At 45.1% G+C, this 20628-nt stretch overlaps 1 protein-coding gene across 3 annotated transcripts in view; it reads left to right on the forward strand.

Moving 5' to 3' along the window:
• Nucleotides 1-2739: 2739 nt before the first annotated feature.
• The window catches only part of LOC110515237 (disintegrin and metalloproteinase domain-containing protein 9-like), a 39109-nt gene continuing 21220 nt past the window's right edge, over nt 2740-20628 (forward strand). The window contains exons 1-10 of one of the 3 annotated variants that reach the window (XM_036973480.1): nt 2740-2894; nt 8342-8451; nt 9283-9359; nt 9882-9960; nt 11104-11180; nt 14348-14540; nt 14703-14765; nt 15126-15197; nt 15554-15723; nt 17557-17647. In XM_036973480.1, coding sequence (XP_036829375.1) covers nt 2825-2894; nt 8342-8451; nt 9283-9359; nt 9882-9960; nt 11104-11180; nt 14348-14540; nt 14703-14765; nt 15126-15197; nt 15554-15723; nt 17557-17647 — 1002 coding nt within the window. In that variant the 5' untranslated portion in view covers nt 2740-2824. Of the gene's footprint in view, nt 2895-8341; nt 8452-8722; nt 8774-9086; nt 9179-9282; nt 9360-9881; nt 9961-11103; nt 11181-14347; nt 14541-14702; nt 14766-15125; nt 15198-15553; nt 15724-17556; nt 17648-20628 lie in introns of those variants that run through there. The other 2 variants (XM_036973481.1, XM_036973479.1) reach the window with 2 other exon arrangements.

The raw sequence follows: 20628 nt of genomic DNA on the forward strand, positions 1-20628 counted from the left end.
CTTCTATGTTCCTCAGGGAGAAAGCCCCCCACTTCTATGTTCCTCAGGGAAAAGCCCCTCACTTCTATGTTCCTCAGCGAGAAAGCCTGCCCACTTCTATGTTCCTCAGAGAGAAAGCCCCCCCACTTCTATGTTCCTCAGGGAGAAAGCCCCCCACTTCTATGTTCCTCAGGGAGAAAGCCCCCCCCCACTTCTATGTTCCTCAGCGAGAAAGCCCCCCACTTCTATGTTCCTCAGGGAGAAAGCCCCTCACTTCTATGTTCCTCAGGGAGAAAGCCCTCCCACTTCTATGTTCCTCAGGGAGAAAGCCCCTCACTTCTATGTTCCTCAGGGAGAAAGCCCTCCCACTTCTATGTTCCTCAGGGAGAAAGCCCTCCCACTTCTATGTTCCTCAGGGAGAAAGCCCTCCCACTTCTATGTTCCTCAGGGAGAAAGCCCTCCCACTTCTATGTTCCTCAGGGAGAAAGCCCCCCCACTTCTATGTTCCTCAGGGAGAAAGCCCTCCCACTTCTATGTTCCTCAGGGAGAAAGCCCTCCCACTTCTATGTTCCTCAGGGAGAAAGCCCCCCACTTCTATGTTCCTCAGGGAGAAAGCCCCCCCACTTCTATGTTCCTCAGGGAGAAAGCCCTCCCACTTCTATGTTCCTCAGGGAGAAAGCCCCCCACTTCTATGTTCCTCACGGAGAAAGCCCCTCACTTCTATGTTCCTCAGGGAGAAAGCCCTCCCACTTCTATGTTCCTCAGGGAGAAAGCCCCTCACTTCTATGTTCCTCAGGGAGAAAGCCCTCCCACTTCTATGTTCCTCAGGGAAAAGCCCTCCCACTTCTATGTTCCTCAGGGAGAAAGCCCCTCACTTCTATGTTCCTCAGGGAGAAAGCCCCCCCCCACTTCTATGCTCCTTCTCTGGTTCAGGCTGTTGAAGAGCTCCACATTGTTATTCAGTCACTGCAGGCCTCCCTTTATGGACTCAAAATGTTCTTGAAAATCTGGTCTTGAATGTACAAAAAACTAAATTCATGACCTTTACCAGAGCTAGAACTCTGCCAGAGACTGTTAGCATGGTCACATCTGGTGGCTTATCCATTGACAAAGTGTCATCCTACAAATACCGAGATATCTGATTGGATGACAAGTTGAAGCTTGTTCAGGCCACTTTTCTCTCAGTAATTAATTATGGTGACTTGTTGTACTGTATATACATACAGCCTCCTCTGTCTAACAGAGACTGGACTTTGTTTATCATGCAGCCTCCTCTGTCTAACAGAGACTGGACTCTGTTTATCATGCAGCCTCCTCTGTCTGACAGAGACTGGACTCTGTTTATCATGCAGCCTCTGTTTATCATGCAGCCTCCTCTGTCTAACAGAGACTGGACTCTGTTTATCATGCAGCCTCCTCTGTCTGACAGAGACTGGACTCTGTTTGTCATGCAGCCTCTGTTTATCATGCAGCCTCCTCCGTCTTACAGAGACTGGACTCTGTTTATCATGCAGCCTCCTCTGTTTATCATGCAGCCTCCTCCGTCTTACAGAGACTGGACTCTGTTTATCATGCAGCCTCCTCTGTCTGACAGAGACTGGACTCTGTTTATCATGCAGCCTCCTCTGTCTGACAGAGACTGGACTCTGTTTATCATGCAGCTTCCTATGTCTTACAGAGACTGGACTCTGTTTATCATGCAGCCTCCTCTGTCTAACAGAGACTGGACTCTGTTTATCATGCAGCCTCCTCTGTCTGACAGAGACTGGACTCTGTTTATCATGCAGCCTCCTCTGTCTGACAGAGACTGGACTCTGTTTATCATGCAGCTTCCTATGTCTTACAGAGACTGGACTCTGTTTATCATGCAGCCTCCTCTGTCTAACAGAGACTGGACTCTGTTTATCATGCAGCCTCCTCTGTCTGACAGAGACTGGACTCTGTTTATCATGCAGCCTCCTCTGTTTATCATGTAGCCTCCTCTGGAATAGTCTACAATCCATGCTTCATCTAGATGTGTTAGTGCCACTGAATGGATTTAAAATATTGATGGGAGACTCTGTTACAGAGGAGTGTTGATGCTTTATTTAGGCTGGATCATGTTGTATTGTTCTATGTTTTAATTCTGTAATGTATTGATTGTTGCTGCCTTCTTGGTCAGGTCTCCCTTGAAAAGGAGACTCTGGGTCTCAATGGGCTTTTGATGGTTAAATAAAGGTGAAATTAAAAAATAAAAAAAAATGTTTGGTGGGACATTGATGGGATATTCTCCTAATTCACAGAAAACTGGACACATGAATGAGCTTGCAAGGTTCCCATGAAACTTGTTAAGAACATGAATGTCTTAAGTTCAGAGAACATGGTAAACACGTTCTGGGTTTAGATCTATTAGAAATGAAGGGAATGACCTCCAGGAAACGTTCCTCGCACATCACGGGAACGTTCCTATGAAAATGGTAACGACCTAAGGAGTTCCTGTGAAGGGAACGTCCTCTAAAGTTGTGGGAATGTTTTTATGTTAGCTGGGATGAGAGAAAATTAAAAAGTGAATATCAGTAGATATAGTTTGCAACGTTTCGTAAAAACATAAAAAATAACCGGGGCTGACAGGTAGAATTTAGTTTCGGTCCTCTCTGGCCCACACTCCTGTACAGTAGATGGCGGTAATGCACCCTAACGTTGGATTCCAAACGCCGATAAACCCCACAGAAGAAGAGTAACTTTAGGCACACCCCCTCTGGCTCACCGGCGCACCCCCCCCCCCCCCCCCCCCCCCCCTAGCCTTCTCACCTGCCCTGTCCGCCTCCACAGCTGTCGTCAATGGACAAATGCTGTAGCAAGGATCATGGTGGGGAAAAGTCTAGTGTCTTTACTGTTTCTAATTTGTTGCATCGTTGGAACCGAGAACAATAAAGGTGGGTGAGAGATTGAGGTGTATTTTTTATTGCCTAGGTGATAACCTTCTTCGTTACGCTTGGTACCTGTTGCGATTACAAAGCCTCGGGAATTTGATTGTGAAATGTAGCCTACCTGATAACAAGGCTACTTTGTCTATCATACCGTTTAACTCTACTTATTAACCACCAATAGAGGCTATTTCACAACTCTCCGCGACACGTTGTGCTTCCGCACAAAATAATTGCCTTTTGTTAGCGCTTGTTATAAATTCTGATTCTTATTCTTTTAGTCTTATTGTTTCTGATGTGCCTGAAGGTTTGGGCTGTGATGGTAAGAGCTGATCCTAAATCACTTTGTGATGCGTGGAACCGAATATGAAACGTCGGCTCAACAAATACAACATGGAATGTAGCACTCCACAAAAATATATATATTTTGAAAAATGTCATTTCACTTGTTTAGAGACTAACATTTTTTTATATTTTCTTTAGTTTTGCTATTTTTATTTAAGGTTAACAAATATAAAGTGGGAAGTTTACTTTAGTTTCTGTATTCTGGAAGCCAAGAGAACTAGCTACAGATTGTTACATCAGAAAATGTGAAGAGGACTGGCCACCCCTCAGAGCCTGGTTCCTCTCTAGGTTTCTAATCTCAACCTGGCACAGCCAGAAGAGGACTGGCCACCCCTCAGAGCCTGGTTCCTCTCTAGGTTTCTAATCTCAACCTGGCACAGCCAGAAGAGGACTGGCCACCCCTCAGAGCCTGGTTCCTCTCTAGGTTTCTAATCTCAACCTGGCACAGCCAGAAGAGGACTGGCCACCCCTCATGGCCTGGTTCCTCTCTAGGTTTCTAATCTCCACCTGGCACAGCCAGAAGAGGACTGGCCACCCCTCAGAGCCTGGTTCCTATCTAGGTTTCTAATCTCCACCTGGCACAGCCAGAAGTGGACTGGCCACCCCTCAGAGCCTGGTTCCTATCTAGGTTTCTAATCTCCACCTGGCACAGCCAGAAGAGGACTGGCCACCCCTCAGAGCCTGGTTCCTCTCTAGGTTTCTAATCTCCACCTGGCACAGCCAGAAGTGGACTGGCCACCCCTCAGAGCCTGGTTCCTATCTAGGTTTCTAATCTCCACCTGGCACAGCCAGAAGAGGACTGGCCACCCCTCAGAGCCTGGTTCCTCTCTAGGTTTCTAATCTCAACCTGGCACAGCCAGAAGAGGACTGGCCACCCCTCAGAGCCTGGTTCCTCTCTAGGTTTCTAATCTCCACCTGGCACAGCCAGAAGAGGACTGGCCACCCCTCAGAGCCTGGTTCCTATCTGGGTTTCTAATCTCCACCTGGCACAGCCAGAAGAGGACTGGCCACCCCTCAGAGCCTGATTCCTCTCTAGGTTTCTAATCTCAACCTGGCACAGCCAGAAGAGGACTGGCCACCGTGCTTCTACACCTGCATTGCTTGCTGTTTGGGGTTTTAGGCTGGGTTTCTGTACAGCACTTTGAGATATCAGCTGATGTAAGAAGGGCTATATAAATACATTTGATTTGATTTAAACAATTATTTTTGGTATCTGTTACTGGGAGTTACAGGTTAGATACTGTTTGGCACAGAGAAGTGTTATCTACTTCCTCAATTCATGGAAACAGGAAACCTTTAAAATGTCTGTGTTCAGTTGCAGACGGTCTATTATGAATGTAGAAGATTAATATATACTTTTTTTAGGAAATGTTTCTGGCTATGTTGTTGCTACGGTGGCTCAAGAGAGGCAGTGCTTCCCACTGGGCAGCTGTAGAATGGTGTTGTTGGTGGTAGTTAATGTGGCAATTATTTCCCCCTCACAGAAGTTTATTTCAATTAAGATAGCAGCCTAAACAAGGCATATATATGCCACAATTTCAATTATTTTACTTTGTAACAGTTCATATAAGGAAATCAGTCAATTGATATAAATGTATCAAGCCCTAATCTATGGATTTCACATGACTGGGCAGGGGCTCGGCCATGGGTGGGCCTAGGAGGGCATAGGCCCACCCTCGGGGGAGCCAAGCCCAGCCAATCGGAGAGAGTTTTTCCCCTTCAAAGGGGCTTTATTACAGACAGAAATACTCCTCAGTTTCATCAGCTGTCCGGGTGGCTGATCTCAGACAATCCCGCAGGTGAAGAAGCCGGCTGGTGTGGGTCCCGGGCTGGTGTGGGTCCCGGGCTGGTGTGGGTCCCGGGCTGGTGGGGGTCCCGGGCTGGTGGGGGTCCAGGGCTGGTGGAGGTCCAGGGCTAGTGTGGTAACACGTGGTCTGCAAGGAGGCCGGTTGAACGTAATGCAAATTTCTTTAAAACAATGTTGGAGGCATTTTGTTTGGTAGAGAAATTAACATAACATTCTCAGGCAACATCTCTGGTGGACATTCCTGCAGTCAGCATGCCAATTGCATCCCTCAGAACTTGAGACATCTGTGGCATTGTGTTGTGTGACAAACCTGCACATTTTAGTGGCCTTTTATTGTCCCCAGCACAAGGTGCACCTGTGTAATGACCGTGCTCTTTAATCAGCTTCTTGATATGCCACACCTGTCAGGTGGATGAATTATCTTGGCAAAGAAGAAATGCTCACAAACAGTGATGTAAAAACAATTGAGCATAGAATTAGAGAAATATGTTTTTTTGTGATGGGATGGGAGGGGGATTGCCTCCTTATTTTCAAGCATGGTGGTGGAGGCTGCATCATGTTATGGGTATGCTTGACATCGTTAAGGACTAGGGAGTTTTTCAGAATAAAAATAAATAAGATTGAGCTAAGCACAGGCAAATCTCCTAGAGGAAAACCTGCTTCAGTTTGCTTTACACCAGAGACTGGTAGAGGGATTCACCTTTCAGCAGGACAATCTAAAACACAAGGCCAAATCCACACTGGAGTTGCTTACCATGACGTCAGTGAACGTTGGCCACTCAGGTAACAGGTTTGACTTAAATCTACTTGAATATCAGTGGCAAGACTTGAAAACTGCTGTTTTGCTGTGATTCCCAACATCTTGACAGAGTTTAAATAATAATGGCTAATATTGCACAATACAGGTGTGGTAAAGCTTTTAGAGACTTACCCAGAAAGACTCGCAGCTGGAATCGCTCTTAGAGACTTACCCAGAAAGACTCACAGCTGGAATCTCTCTTAGACTTACACAGAAAGACTCACAGCTGTAATCACTCTTAGAGACTTACCCAGAAAGACTCACAGCTGAAAGATCTCTTAGAGACTTACCCAGAAAGACTCACAGCTGGAATCACTCTCAGAGACTTACCCAGAAAGACTCACAGCTGGAATCGCTCTTAGAGACTTACCCAGAAAGACTCACAGCTGAAAGATCTCTTAGAGACTTACCCAGAAAGACTCACAGCTGGAATCGCTCTTAGAGACTTACCCAGAAAGACTCGCAGCTGGAATCGCTCTTAGAGACTTACACAGAAAGACTCACAGCTGGAATCGCTCTTAGAGACTTACCCAGAAAGACTCACAGCTCTAATCACTCTTAGAGACTTACCCAGAAAGACTCGCAGCTGGAATCGCTCTTAGAGACTTACCCAGAAAGACTCACAGCTGGAATCGCTCTTAGAGACTTACCCAGAAAGACTCACAGCTGGAATTGCTCTTAGAGACTACCCAGAAAGACTCGCAGCTGGAATCGCTCTTAGAGACTTACCCAGAAAGACTCACAGCTGGAATCACTCTTAGAGACTTACCCAGAAAGACTCGCAGCTGGAATCGCTCTTAGAGACTTACCCAGAAAGACTCACAGCTGGAATCGCTCTTAGAGACTTACCCAGAAAGACTCACAGCTGGAATCGCTCTTAGAGACTTACCCAGAAAGACTCACAGCTGGAATCGCTCTTAGAGACTTACCCAGAAAGACTCACAGCTGGAATCGCTCTAAGAGACTTACCCAGAAAGACTTGCAGCTGGAATCGCTCTTAGAGACTTACCCAGAAAGACTTGCAGCTGGAATCGCTCTTAGAGACTTACCCAGAAAGACTTGCAGCTGGAATCGCTCTTAGAGACTTACCCAGAAAGACTTGCAGCTGGAATCGCTCTTAGAGACTTACCCAGAAAGACTTGCAGCTGGAATCGCTCTTAGAGACTTACCCAGAAAGACTCACAGCTGGAATCGCTCTTAGAGACTTACCCAGAAAGACTTGCAGCTGGAATCGCTCTTACAGACTTACCCAGAAAGACTTGCAGCTGGAATCGCTCTTAGAGACTTACCCAGAAAGACTCACAGCTGGAATCGCTCTTAGAGACTTACCCAGAAAGACTCACAGCTGGAATCGCTCTTAGAGACTTACCCAGAAAGACTCACAGCTGGAATCGCTCTAAGAGACTTACCCAGAAAGACTTGCAGCTGGAATCGCTCTTAGAGACTTACCCAGAAAGACTTGCAGCTGGAATCGCTCTTAGAGACTTACCCAGAAAGACTTGCAGCTGGAATCGCTCTTAGAGACTTACCCAGAAAGACTTGCAGCTGGAATCGCTCTTAGAGACTTACCCAGAAAGACTTGCAACTGGAATCGCTCTTAGAGACTTACCCAGAAAGACTTGCATCTGGAATCGCTCTTAGAGACTTACCCAGAAAGACTTGCAGCTGGAATCGCTCTTAGAGACTTACCCAGAAAGACTTGCAGCTGGAATCGCTCTTAGAGACTTACCCAGAAAGACTTGCAGCTGGAATCGCTCTTAGAGACTTACCCAGAAAGACTCTCAGCTGGAATCGCTCTTAGAGACTTACCCAGAAAGACTCTCAGCTGGAATCACTCTTAGAGACTTACCCAGAAAGACTTACAGCTGGAATCGCTGCCAAAGGTGTTTTTTAACGTGTATTGATTCAAGGAAGTCTTATGCAAAGACTTTATTTTCTATTAATCTTTTAAAAAATGTTTACAAAATAAACTTTGACATCAGAGTATTTTGTGTAGATTGTTTATATAAAAAAAAAGACAATTAACCATTTGAATGCCACGTTGTAACACAATAAAATGTGATGAAATCCAAGGAGACTTGCGAGGCCCGGTATTTATGATGCAAGGTGACTTGTAGATCAGTCCGTCTCCATTCACCTTTCAAGTTGGCTTCAATGTCGACGGCACCTCATGAGTCACCTATACTCAATGCATCAGGTTTTCCACTCATTTGTTTAACTTGGGACCATGCCAGTATGTCATCATTGACACATTTCAGTAGATTGATTGTTTTTTATTTGATGAATTAGCTGTTTTGTTTGATTGGCCGGTTAGACTTTGGCTGCGTGTGTCATCTTGGCCATTCAGGACATTGGCCATTGGAACACGAGTTGGCCGTTGGAACACGAGTTGGCCGTTGGAACACGAGTTGGCCGTTGGAACACGAGTTGGCCGTTGGAACACGAGTTGGCCGTTGGAACACGAGTTGGCCACTAGTTCATGGCTGTTCTTTCTACCCTTTTCAGATATTTTCAATGGACAAACATCTAAACTTTCCAGCTACACGGTTGTAAAGCCTCAGCTTGTTCACAGGAGATGGACAAGAAATGCAGACAGACGTCCTGACTCGGGAAAGGTAAGGTTACCTCTACAGGTCTCCCAACTCGTGGTTAGACACATGATGGTAAATGCCGACAGACGTCCTGACTCGGGAAAGGTAAGGTTACCTCTACAGGTCTCCCAACTCGTGGTTAGACACATGATGGTAAATGCCGACAGACGTCCTGACTCGGGAAAGGTAAGGTTACCTCTACAGGTCTCCCAACTCGTGGTTAGACACATGATGGTAAATGCCGACACATCCTGACTCGGGAAAGGTAAGGTTACCTCTACAGGTCTCCCAACTCGTGGTTAGACACATGATGGTAAATGCCGACAGACTTCCTGACTCGGGAAAGGTAAGGTTACCTCTACAGGTCTCCCAACTCGTGGTTAGACACATGATGGTAAATGCCGACAGACGTCCTGACTCGGGAAAGGTAAGGTTACCTCTACAGGTCTCCCAACTCGTGGTTTGACACATGATGGTAAATGCCGACAGACGTCCTGACTCGGGAAAGGTAAGGTTACCTCTACAGGTCTCCCAACTCGTGGTTAGACACATGATGGTAAATGCCGACAGACGTCCTGACTCGGGAAAGGTAAGGTTACCTCTACAGGTCTCCCAACTCGTGGTTAGACACATGATGGTAAATGCCGACAGACGTCCTGACTCGGGAAAGGTAAGGTTACCTCTACAGGTCTCCCAACTCGTGGTTAGACACATGATGGTAAATGCCGACAGACGTCCTGACTCGGGAAAGGTAAGGTTACCTCTACAGGTCTCCCAACTCGTGGTTTGACACATGATGGTAAATGACCACTGGTGTATTTTCATGCGACTGTGTTGTGTTGGAACTCATTTCAGACTGAAGAACCCGAGGAACGTTCTTATTCATTGATCATTGACAACAAGGAACATTTCCTACATCTACAAAAGAACACGTATGTCAGTTTATTTTCTATTACGTACTAGTGATGACCTTATGACCTTACGTACTAGTAATGACCTTATGACCTTACGTACTAGTGATGACCTTATGTACTAGTGGTGACCTTACGTACTAGTGATGACCTTACGTACTAGTAATGACCTTACGTACAAGTGATGACCTTATGACCTTACGTACTAGTGATGACCTTACGAACTAGTGATGACCTTACGAACTAGTGATGACCTTACGTACTAGTGATGACCTTACGAACTAGTGATGACCTTACGTACTAGTGATGACCTTACGTACTAGTGATGACCTTACGTACTGGTGATGACCTTACGTACTAGTAATGACCTTATGACCTTACGTACTAGTGATGACCTTACGTACTGGTAATGACCTTACGTACTGGTAATAACCTTATGACCTTACGTACTAGTGATGACCTTACGTACTGGTGATGACCTTACGTACTGGTAATTCTATTCTTGTGGAGTGATCGTTGTATTTTTTCTTCTTTCGTCATCAGAGAGTTTTTATCCAAAAGCTTTGTTCAGTTTTCCCATGATGCCGCTGGGAATCTGACGCCTGCATATCCTAAACCTGATGTAAGTAGACTATGTTACAGAATGACATTGGGTGGATTGTAAAGGGGAGACTCGGGTGGGAGGTGGACTGGCGAGCTGGGTGGGGTGGGGACTGACGAGCTGGGTGGGGTGGGAGGTGGACTGACGAGCTGGGTGGGGTGGGAGGTGGACTGACGAGCTGGGTGGGGTGGGAGGGGGACTGACGAGCTGGGTGGGGTGGGAGGGGGACTGACGAGCTGGGTGGGGTGGGAGGGGGACTGACGAGCTGGGTGGGGTGGGAGGGGGGCTGACGAGCTGGGTGGGGTGGGAGGGGGACTGACGAGCTGGGTGGGGTGGGGACTGACGAGCTGGGTGGGGTGGGGGGGGGGGGGGGGGTGATTGTGAAGGCCAGGTCATCTGATGCAGCACTCCATCACTCTCCTTCTTGGTCAAATAGTCCTTACACAGCCTGGAGGTGTGTTGGGTCATTGTCCTGTTGAAAAACAAATTATAGTCCCACTAAGCGCAACCTAGATGGGATAGTAAATCGCTGCAGAATTCTGTGGTAGCCATGCTTGTTAAATGTGCCTTGAATTCTAAATAAATCTCAGACACTGTCACCAGTAAAGCATCGTCACACCACCACCTCCATGCTTCATGGTGGGAACCACACATGCAGAGATCATCCGTTCACCTACACTGCGTCTCACAAAGACACGGCGGTTGGAACCAAAAATCTCAAATTTAGACTCATCAGACCAAAGGACAGATTTCCACCGGTCGAATGTCCCATTGCTTGTGTTTCTTGGCCCAAGCACACCTGTTAATTGAAATGCATTCCAGGTGACTACCTCATAAAGCTGGTTGAGATAATTCCAAGAGTGTGCAAAGCTGTCATCAAGGAAAAGACTGGCTACTTTGAAGAATCTTAAATATATTTTGATTTGTTTTGGTTACTACATGATTCCATATGTGTTATTTCATAGTTGTGATGTCTTCACTATTATTCTACAATGTAGAAAATAGTAAAAATACAGAAAAACCCTTGAATGAGTAGGTGTCCAAACTGTTGACTGGTACTTTACATGCATACGTTATGGCTGTATATTTCCACATGGTGTTTTTAAATGACATGCCTGTTTATAGCTGTGTGTGTGTGTGTGTGTGTGTGTGTGTGTTTTGCAGGTCCATTGTTATTACCATGGAGATGTGGAGGATCATGAAGAATCTTTGGTCGCCCTCAGCACCTGCTCAGGCCTCAGGTCTGACTCTCATTCACTTATATATAATAATACTAACTCTCAGTACCTACTGACCTCAGGTCTGTCTCTCATTCACTTATATATAATATAATAATACTAACTCTCAGTACCTACTGACCTCAGGTCTGTCTCTCATTCACTTATATATAATAATACTAACCATAAACTACAGAGGACCATGTTCTACTAACTACAGAGGACCGTGTTCTACTAACTGAACTATAGAGGACCGTGTTCTACTAACTACAGAGGACCGTGTTCTACTAACTGAACTACAGAGGACCATGTTCTACTAACTGAACTACAGAGGACCGTGTTCTACTAACTGAACTACAGAGGACCGTGTTCTACTAACTGAACTACAGAGGACCATGTTCTACTAACTGAACTACAGAGGACCATGTTCTACTAACTGAACTACAGAGGACCATGTTCTACTAACTGACCTACAGAGGACCATGTTCTACTAACTGAACTACAGAGGACCATGTTCTACTAACTGAACTACAGAGGACCACGTTCTACTAACTGAACTACAGAGGACCATGTTCTACTAACTGAACTACAGAGGACCATGTTCTACTAACTGAACTACAGAGGACCATGTTCTACTAACTGAACTACAGAGGACCATGTTCTACTAACTGAACTACAGAGGACCATGTTCTACTAACTGAACTACAGAGGACCATGTTCTACTAACTGAACTACAGAGGACCATGTTCTACTAACTGAACTACAGAGGACCATGTTCTACTAACTGAACTACAGAGGACCATGTTCTACTAACTGACCTACAGAGGACCATGTTCTACTAACTGAACTACAGAGGACAACGTTCTACTAACTGAACTACAGAGGACAACGTTCTACTAACTGAACTACAGAGGACCATGTTCTACTAACTGAACTACAGAGGACCATGTTCTACTAACTGAACTACAGGGGACCATGTTCTACTAACTGACCTACAGAGGACCATGTTCTACTAACTGAACTACAGAGGACCGTGTTCTACTAACTGAACTACAGAGGACCATGTTCTACTAACTGACCTACAGAGGACCATGTTCTACTAACTGAACTACAGAGGACCATGTTCTACTAACTGAACTACAGAGGACCATGTTCTACTAACTGAACTACAGGGGACCATGTTCTACTAACTGAACTACAGAGGACAACGTTCTACTAACTGAACTACAGAGGACAACGTTCTACTAACTGAACTACAGAGGACCATGTTCTACTAACTGAACTACAGAGGACCATGTTCTACTAACTGAACTACAGGGGACCATGTTCTACTAACTGACCTACAGAGGACCATGTTCTACTAACTGAACTACAGAGGACCGTGTTCTACTAACTGAACTACAGAGGACCATGTTCTACTAACTGACCTACAGAGGACCATGTTCTACTAACTGAACTACAGAGGACCATGTTCTACTAACTGAACTACAGAGGACCGTGTTCTACTAACTGAACTACAGAGGACCGTGTTCTACTAACTGAACTACAGAGGACCATGTTCTACTAACTGAACTACAGAGGACCATGTTATACTAACTGAACTACAGAGGACCATGTTCTACTAACTGAACTACAGAGGACCATGTTCTACTAACTGAACTACAGAGGACCATGTTCTACTAACTGAACTACAGAGGACCGTGTTCTACTAACTGAACTACAGAGGACCGTGTTCTACTAACTGAACTACAGAGGACCGTGTTCTACTAACTGAACTGCAGAGGACCATGTTCTACTAACTGAACTACAGAGGACCGTGTTCTACTAACTGAACTACAGAGGACCGTGTTCTACTAACTGAACTACAGAGGACCGTGTTCTACTAACTGACCTACAGAGGACCGTGTTCTACTAACTGACCTACAGAGGACCATGTTCTACTAACTGAACTACAGAGGACCGTGTTCTACTAACTGAACTACAGAGGACCGTGTTCTACTAACTGAACTGCAGAGGACCATGTTCTACTAACTGAACTACAGAGGACCATGTTCTACTAACTGAACTACAGAGGACCATGTTCTACTAACTGAACTACAGAGGACCGTGTTCTACTAACTGAACTACAGAGGACCATGTTCTACTAACTGAACTACAGAGGACCGTGTTCTACTAACTGAACTACAGAGGACCGTGTTCTACTAACTGAACTACAGAGGGCCGTGTTCTACTAACTGAACTACAGAGGGCCGTGTTCTACTAACTGAACTACAGAGGACCGTGTTCTACTAACTGAACTACAGAGGACCACGTTCTACTAACTGAACTACGGAAGACCATGTTCTACTAACTGAACTACAGAGGACCATGTTCTACTAACTGAACTACAGAGGACCATGTTCTACTAACTGAACTACAGAGGACCATGTTCTACTAACTGAACTACAGAGGACCATGTTCTACTAACTGAACTACAGAGGACCACATGTTTTTGTATTTGTAGACCTGTATATAGGGGTTGTGTTTTATTCCACATCCAGTGTTCCAATCAGAGGGCTTGAAGTGTCTCTTAACAAGGAAGTTCTCCAGTCCTTTCTGACTTTCTCTGTCCTCTAATAGTTTACTGGTTTGTCTAACCAGTTATCCTGACTTTCCCTGTCCTCCTAATAGTTTATTGGTTTGTCTAACCAGTTATCCTGACTTTCCCAGTCCTCTAATAGTTTACTGGTTTGTCTAACCAGTTATCCTGACTTTACCAGTCCTCTAATAGTTTGCTGGTTTGTCTAACCAGTTATCCTGACTTTCCCAGTCCTCTAATAGTTTACTGGTTTGTCTAACCAGTTATCCTGACTTTACCAGTCCTCTAATAGTTTACTGGTTTGTCTAACCAGTTATCCTGACTTTCTCTGTCCTCTAATAGTTTACTGGTTTGTCTAACCAGTTATCCTGACTTTCCCAGTCCTCTAATAGTTTATTGGTTTGTCTAACCAGTTATCCTGACTTTCCCAGTCCTCTAATAGTTTACTGGTTTGTCTAACCAGTTATCCTGACTTTCCCAGTCCTCTACTACTAATCGCTGACTTCAGCTTGATTCCAGGACGTGTTGTTTAACCATTGTGGTGATCTTGTGAATGAAAAGATATTTGTCAGCATTGATTTGTGAATCCGTCTGTTATACTTCTTCTTCGTAGGGGTGTCATTCTCCTTGGCAACCAGAGTTATGGGCTGGAACCAGTCAAGCAGTCGACAAACAACGAGCACCTCCTCTACCGCCTGGAGCACAGCCAATCGGAGCCCTTTGTCTGCGGAGTGACCAATGAGACGTCGCGCACTGAGAGTCACTCGTCTTTCGACCCATCCCTCTCGATGACGGCACTGTTACGGGTTGGGATGTTTCCATTACACAGCATGGCAGAATGTATCAGATATTAAAGTGTTTTCAGGGGGAATGTCCTGGATGTCTGTCACACTAAGCATGGAGGTGAATGGATGTACCAGTCTCACCTAGGACTTCCTGTCATTTCTTCTTCTTCTTCTTCTTAACAGAGAAAACGTAATCTACCTCAGACCAGATATGTAGAGTTGGTGTTGGTTGCTGACTTTCTCAGGGTAAAATACTTACTATTTTTCTAATTTTATAGATGATGTATAACTTGTGTAGGCGAACACAGAGGTTTTCTGACCTCTCCTCTTGGACGCCCAGCCGTTCCATGTATTTTAACTATTCCCCAGCTAAGATTCAACTGGTCAACTAATCATCAAGCCCTTTTCAGTAGGTAAATCAGGTGAGATAGTTCAGGGCTACAACAAAATTGTGAAATTGTCTGAAGGTTCCTCGAGGAGAGGTTTCAGAGCCACTTGCCTCATGTATAATCATAAGTTAATGCTACTCCAATGGGTTATATTAGAATGTATTCCTACATGATGATCAGCTGACTGAGTTCTGCCTCTTTCTGACCATGACCACAGTACACCTACAAGAAGAAGAACGAGACAGCGGTGCGAGAGGAGATGGTGGAACTAGCCAATCTGCTGGATGGGGTGACAAAACATCTTTCTCGCTCTCTCTGTCTCTGTCTCTGTCTCTCTCTGTCTCTCTCTGTCTCTCTCTGTCTCTCTCTGTCTCTCTCTGTCTCTGTCTGTCTCTCTCTCTCTCAAGCAAACAACAATGTTACACTGAAATGTACTTCCTTAATTCTCTTCATCCTCATTGAGACATACGGCTACAATGAGCTCTAATAATTACAGTAGTTTTATATAGGGTGCAACAGGTCAGCTACCGGGTCCAGATTTGAATTTGAAGGTGCTAGACTATGTGGCTGTATATCTGTTGTTGTCTGTAAATAATTAGCATGACGTGATATATTTACTCTGTATTGTTCTGTATTCGTCTCCAGTACTATAAGAGGCTGAATATCCGCGTGGTGCTGGTAGGCCTGGAGATCTTTAAGGAAGCCAACCCCTTCAGTGTGGAAGGCTCTGCGGGGGAAGTGTTGGGACTGTTCGTCAAGTGGAGGAAGACCGTACTGCTACCGCGGATCAGGCATGATGACGCACAGCTAATTGTGTGAGTGGAAGAGATGTAATGGTTCTGATTGGCTCAGTTGGTAAGAGAATGATGCCTGATAGGTTCGTGGGTTCAGTTCCCATAGTGATCACTTGTACACATATTACCAATGCATACAGTCACTCCAGTATGTACGTGGCTTTGGAAAAAAACTGTCTGCTAAGTGGTATATTCTGTTGTGTTAGATATTTGCATATGTCAGTATATTTTAATTACGTTTGTCTCCTTTAAAAATAAAATGGTTCCGTTTTAAAATTTGAATACCTCTGGTGTATATAGTCTGTTTTAATATTTGAATACCTCTGGTGTATATAGTCGTTAGTCAGGTCTGTGATTAACATCTGAAGACAGGCTATCATGTGTTCGTCTATAATACTGAGCAGGTTGTCTCCAGTCGCTGCATAACAATGACTAGTTGATAGATGTTTAAATTGTGTTCCCGATACCCGATCATCTTAAACCCTACGAGGTCCGGACCACTGCTGGTTTTCTCCTCTACCTGATAGTGAATATATCACCCACCTGGTGTCCCAGGTCTAAATCAGTCCCTGATTAGAGAGGGGAATCACCCACCTGGTGTCCCAGGTCTAAATCAGGCCCTGATCATTAATATCACCCCACCTGGTGTCCCAGGTCTAAATCAGGCCCTGATTAGAGGGGAATCGCCCACCTGGTGTTCCAGGTCTAAATCAGGCCCTGATTAGAGGGGAATCACCCACCTGGTGTTCCAGGTCTAAATCAGTCCCTGATTAAAAAGGGGAATCACCCACCTGGTGTCCCAGGTCTAAATCAGGCCCTGATCATTAATATCACCCCACCTGGTGTCCCAGGTCTAAATCAGGCCCTGATTAAAGAGGGGAATCACCCACCTGCTGTCTCAGGTCTAAATCAGGCCCTGATCATTATTATCACCCCACCTGGTGTCCCAGGTCTAAATCAGGCCCTGATTTGAGAGGGGAATCACCCACCTGGTGTCCCAGGTCTAAATCAGGCCCTGATTAGAGAGGGGGATCACCCACCTGCTGTCTCAGGTCTAAATCAGGCCCTGATCGTTAATATCACCCCACCTGGTGTCCCAGGTCTAAATCAGGCCCTGATCATTAATATCACCCCACCTGGTGTCCCAGGTCTAAATCAGGCCCTGATTTGAGAGGGGAATCACCCACCTGGTGTCCCAGGTCTAAATCAGGCCCTGATTAGAGAGGGGAATCACCCACCTGCTGTCTCAGGTCTAAATCAGGCCCTGATCGTTAATATCACCCCACCTGGTGTCCCAGGTCTAAATCAGGCCCTGATCATTAATATCACCCCACCTGGTGTCCCAGGTCTAAATCAGGCCCTGATTAGATGGGAATGACCCACCTGGTGTCCCAGGTCTAAATCAGGCCCTGATTAGAGGGGAATCACCCACCTGGTGTCCCAGGTCTAAATCAGGCCCTGATTAGAGGGGAATCACCCACCTGGTGTCCCAGGTCTAAATCAGGCCCTGATTAGAGGGGAATCACCCACCTGGTGTCCCAGGTCTAAATCAGGCCCTGATTAGAGGGGAATCACCCACCTGGTGTCCCAGGTCTAAATCAGGCCCTGATTAGAGGGGAATCACCCACCTGGTGTCCCAGGTCTAAATCAGGCCCTGATTAGAGGGGAATCACCCACCTGGTGTCCCAGGTCTAAATCAGGCCCTGATTAGAGGGGAATCACCCACCTGGTGTCCCAGGTCTAAATCAGGCCCTGATTAGAGGTGAATCCCCCACCTGGTGTCCCATGTTTCCCCAGTGGTCTGTTAGTTGATCATCTTTGTCCTGTAATGTTTTTCTCTCCCTGTTTCCCCAGTGGTCTGGCGGGAGCGTATGCAGGAGGGATCCTGGGCATGGCGTTCGTGGGCACAGTGTGTTCGATGGCCACAGCTGGAGGAATCAATGTGGTTAGTAGTGATAGGTTTGGGTCCTAAGCTTCATGTAGTATTCACCATTAGGTGTAGTATTCATCAGTAGGTATGTAGTATTCACCATTAGGTATGTAGTATTCACCATTAGGTATGTAGTATTCATCAGTAGGTATGTAGTATTCATCAGTAGGTATATAGTATTCATCAGTAGGTATGTAGTATTCATCAGTAGGTATGTAGTATTCATCAGTAGGTATGTAGTATTCATCAGTAGGTATGTAGTATTCATCAGTAGGTATGTAGTATTCATCAGTAGGTATGTAGTATTCATCAGTAGGTATGTAGTATTCATCAGTAGGTATGTAGTATTCATCAGTAGGTATGTAGTATTCACCATTAGGTGTAGTATTCATCAGTAGGTATGTAGTATTCATCAGTAGGTATGTAGTATTCATCAGTAGGTATGTAGTATTCATCAGTAGGTATGTAGTATTCATCAGTAGGTATGTAGTATTCACCATTAGGTGTAGTATTCACCATTAGGTGTAGTATTCATCAGTAGGTATGTAGTATTCACCATTAGGTATATAGTATTCATCAGTAGGTATGTAGTATTCATCAGTAGGTATGTAGTATTCATCAGTAGGTATGTAGTATTCATCAGTAGGTATATAGTATTCACCATTAGGTGTAGTATTCACCATTAGGTATATAGTATTCATCAGTAGGTATATAGTATTCACCATTAGGTGTAGTATTCACCATTAGGTATATAGTATTCATCAGTAGGTATATAGTATGCATCAGTAGGTATGTAGTATTCACCATTAGGTGTAGTATTCACCATTAGGTATGTAGTATTCACCATTAGGTGTAGTATTCACCGGTAGGTATGTAGTATTCATCAGTAGGTATGTAGTATTCATCAGTAGGTATGTAGTATTCATCAGTAGGTATGTAGTATTCATCAGTAGGTATGTAGTATTCATCAGTAGGTATGTAGTATTCATCAGTAGGTATGTAGTATTCATCGGTGGGTATGTAGTATTCATCAGTAGGTATGTAGTATTCATCGGTGGGTATGTAGTATTCACCAGTAGGTATGTAGTATTCACCGGTAGGTATGTAGTATCATTAGGTATGTAGCAGATTAATCATTGTAACCTAGCCAGGACCCTAACACCTAGCAGACTAATCATTGTAACCTAGCCAGAGACAGGACCCTAACACCTAGCAGACTAAGCATTGTAACCTAGACAGGACCCTAACACCTAGTAGACTAATCAGTGTAACCTAGACAGGACCCTAACACCTAGTAGACTAATCAGTGTAACCTAGACAGGACCCTAACACCTAGTAGACTAATCATTATAACCTAGACAGGACCCTAACACCTAGCAGACTAATCAGTGTAACCTAGACAGGACCCTAACACCTAGTAGACTAATCAGTGTAACCTAGACGGGACCCTAACACCTAGTAGTCTAATCATTGTAACCTAGACAGGACCCTAACACCTAGTAGACTAATCATTATAACCTAGACAGGACCCTAACACCTAGCAGACTAATCAGTGTAACCTAGACAGGACCCTAACACCTAGTAGACTAATCAGTGTAACCTAGACGGGACCCTAACACCTAGTAGACTAATCATTGTAACCTAGACAGGACCCTAACACCTAGTAGACTAATCATTGTAACCTAGACAGGACCCTAACACCTAGCAGACTAATCATTGTAACCTAGCCAGAGACAGGACCCTAACACCTAGTAGTCTAATCATTGTAACCTAGACAGGACCCTAACACCTAGTAGTCTAATCATTGTAACCTAGACAGGACCCTAACACCTAGCAGACTAATCATTGTAACCTAGCCAGGACCCTAACGCCTAGCAGACTAATCATTGTAACCTAGACAGGACCCTAACACCTAGTAGACTAATCATTGTAACCTAGCCAGAGACAGGACCCTAACACCTAGCAGACTAATCATTGTAACCTAGCCAGAGACAGGACCCTAACACCTAGTAGACTAATCATTGTAACCTAGACAGGACCCTAACACCTAGCAGACTAATCATTGTAACCTAGCCAGAGACAGGACCCTAACACCTAGTAGTCTAATCATTGTAACCTAGCCAGAGACAGGACCCTAACACCTAGTAGTCTAATCATTGTAACCTAGACAGGACCCTAACACCTAGTAGTCTAATCATTGTAACCTAGACAGGACCCTAACACCTAGCAGACTAATCATTGTAACCTAGCCAGGACCCTAACGCCTAGCAGACTAATCATTGTAACCTAGACAGGACCCTAACACCTAGTAGACTAATCATTGTAACCTAGCCAGGACCCTAACGCCTAGCAGACTAATCATTGTAACCTAGCCAGCTAGTACCGTCTGAGGCTGTGGGTGTTAGTGTTGTGAGGTTGTGTCAGCCACCTGATAGGTCTAGATTATTCATGAATCAGATAGTAACCTAGCCAGCTAGTACCGTCTGAGGCTGTGGTTGTTAGTGTTGTGAGGTTGTGTCAGCCACCTGATAGGTCTAGATTATTCATGAGTCAGATAGTAACCTAGCCAGCTAGTACCGTCTGAGGCTGTGGTTGTTAGTGTTGTGAGGTTGTGTCAGCCACCTGATAGGTCTAGATTATTCATGAGTCAGATAGTAACCTAGCCAGCTAGTACCGTCTGAGGCTGTGGTTGTTAGTGTTGTGAGGTTGTGTCAGCCACCTGATAGGTCTAGATTATTCATGAGTCAGATAGTAACCTAGCCAGCTAGTACCGTCTGAGGCTGTGGTTGTTAGTGTTGTGAGGTTGTGTCAGCCACCTGATAGGTCTAGATTATTCATGAGTCAGATAGTAACCTAGCCAGCTAGTACCGTCTGAGGCTGTGGTTGTTAGTGTTGTGAGGTTGTGTCAGCCACCTGATAGGTCTAGATTATTCATGAGTCAGATAGTAACCTAGCCAGCTAGTACCGTCTGAGGCTGTGGTTGTTAGTGTTGTGAG

The sequence above is a fragment of the Oncorhynchus mykiss genome, unplaced genomic scaffold (genome assembly GCF_013265735.2).
Source record: "Oncorhynchus mykiss isolate Arlee unplaced genomic scaffold, USDA_OmykA_1.1 un_scaffold_258, whole genome shotgun sequence".
Taxonomy (NCBI): Eukaryota; Metazoa; Chordata; class Actinopteri; order Salmoniformes; family Salmonidae; genus Oncorhynchus; species Oncorhynchus mykiss.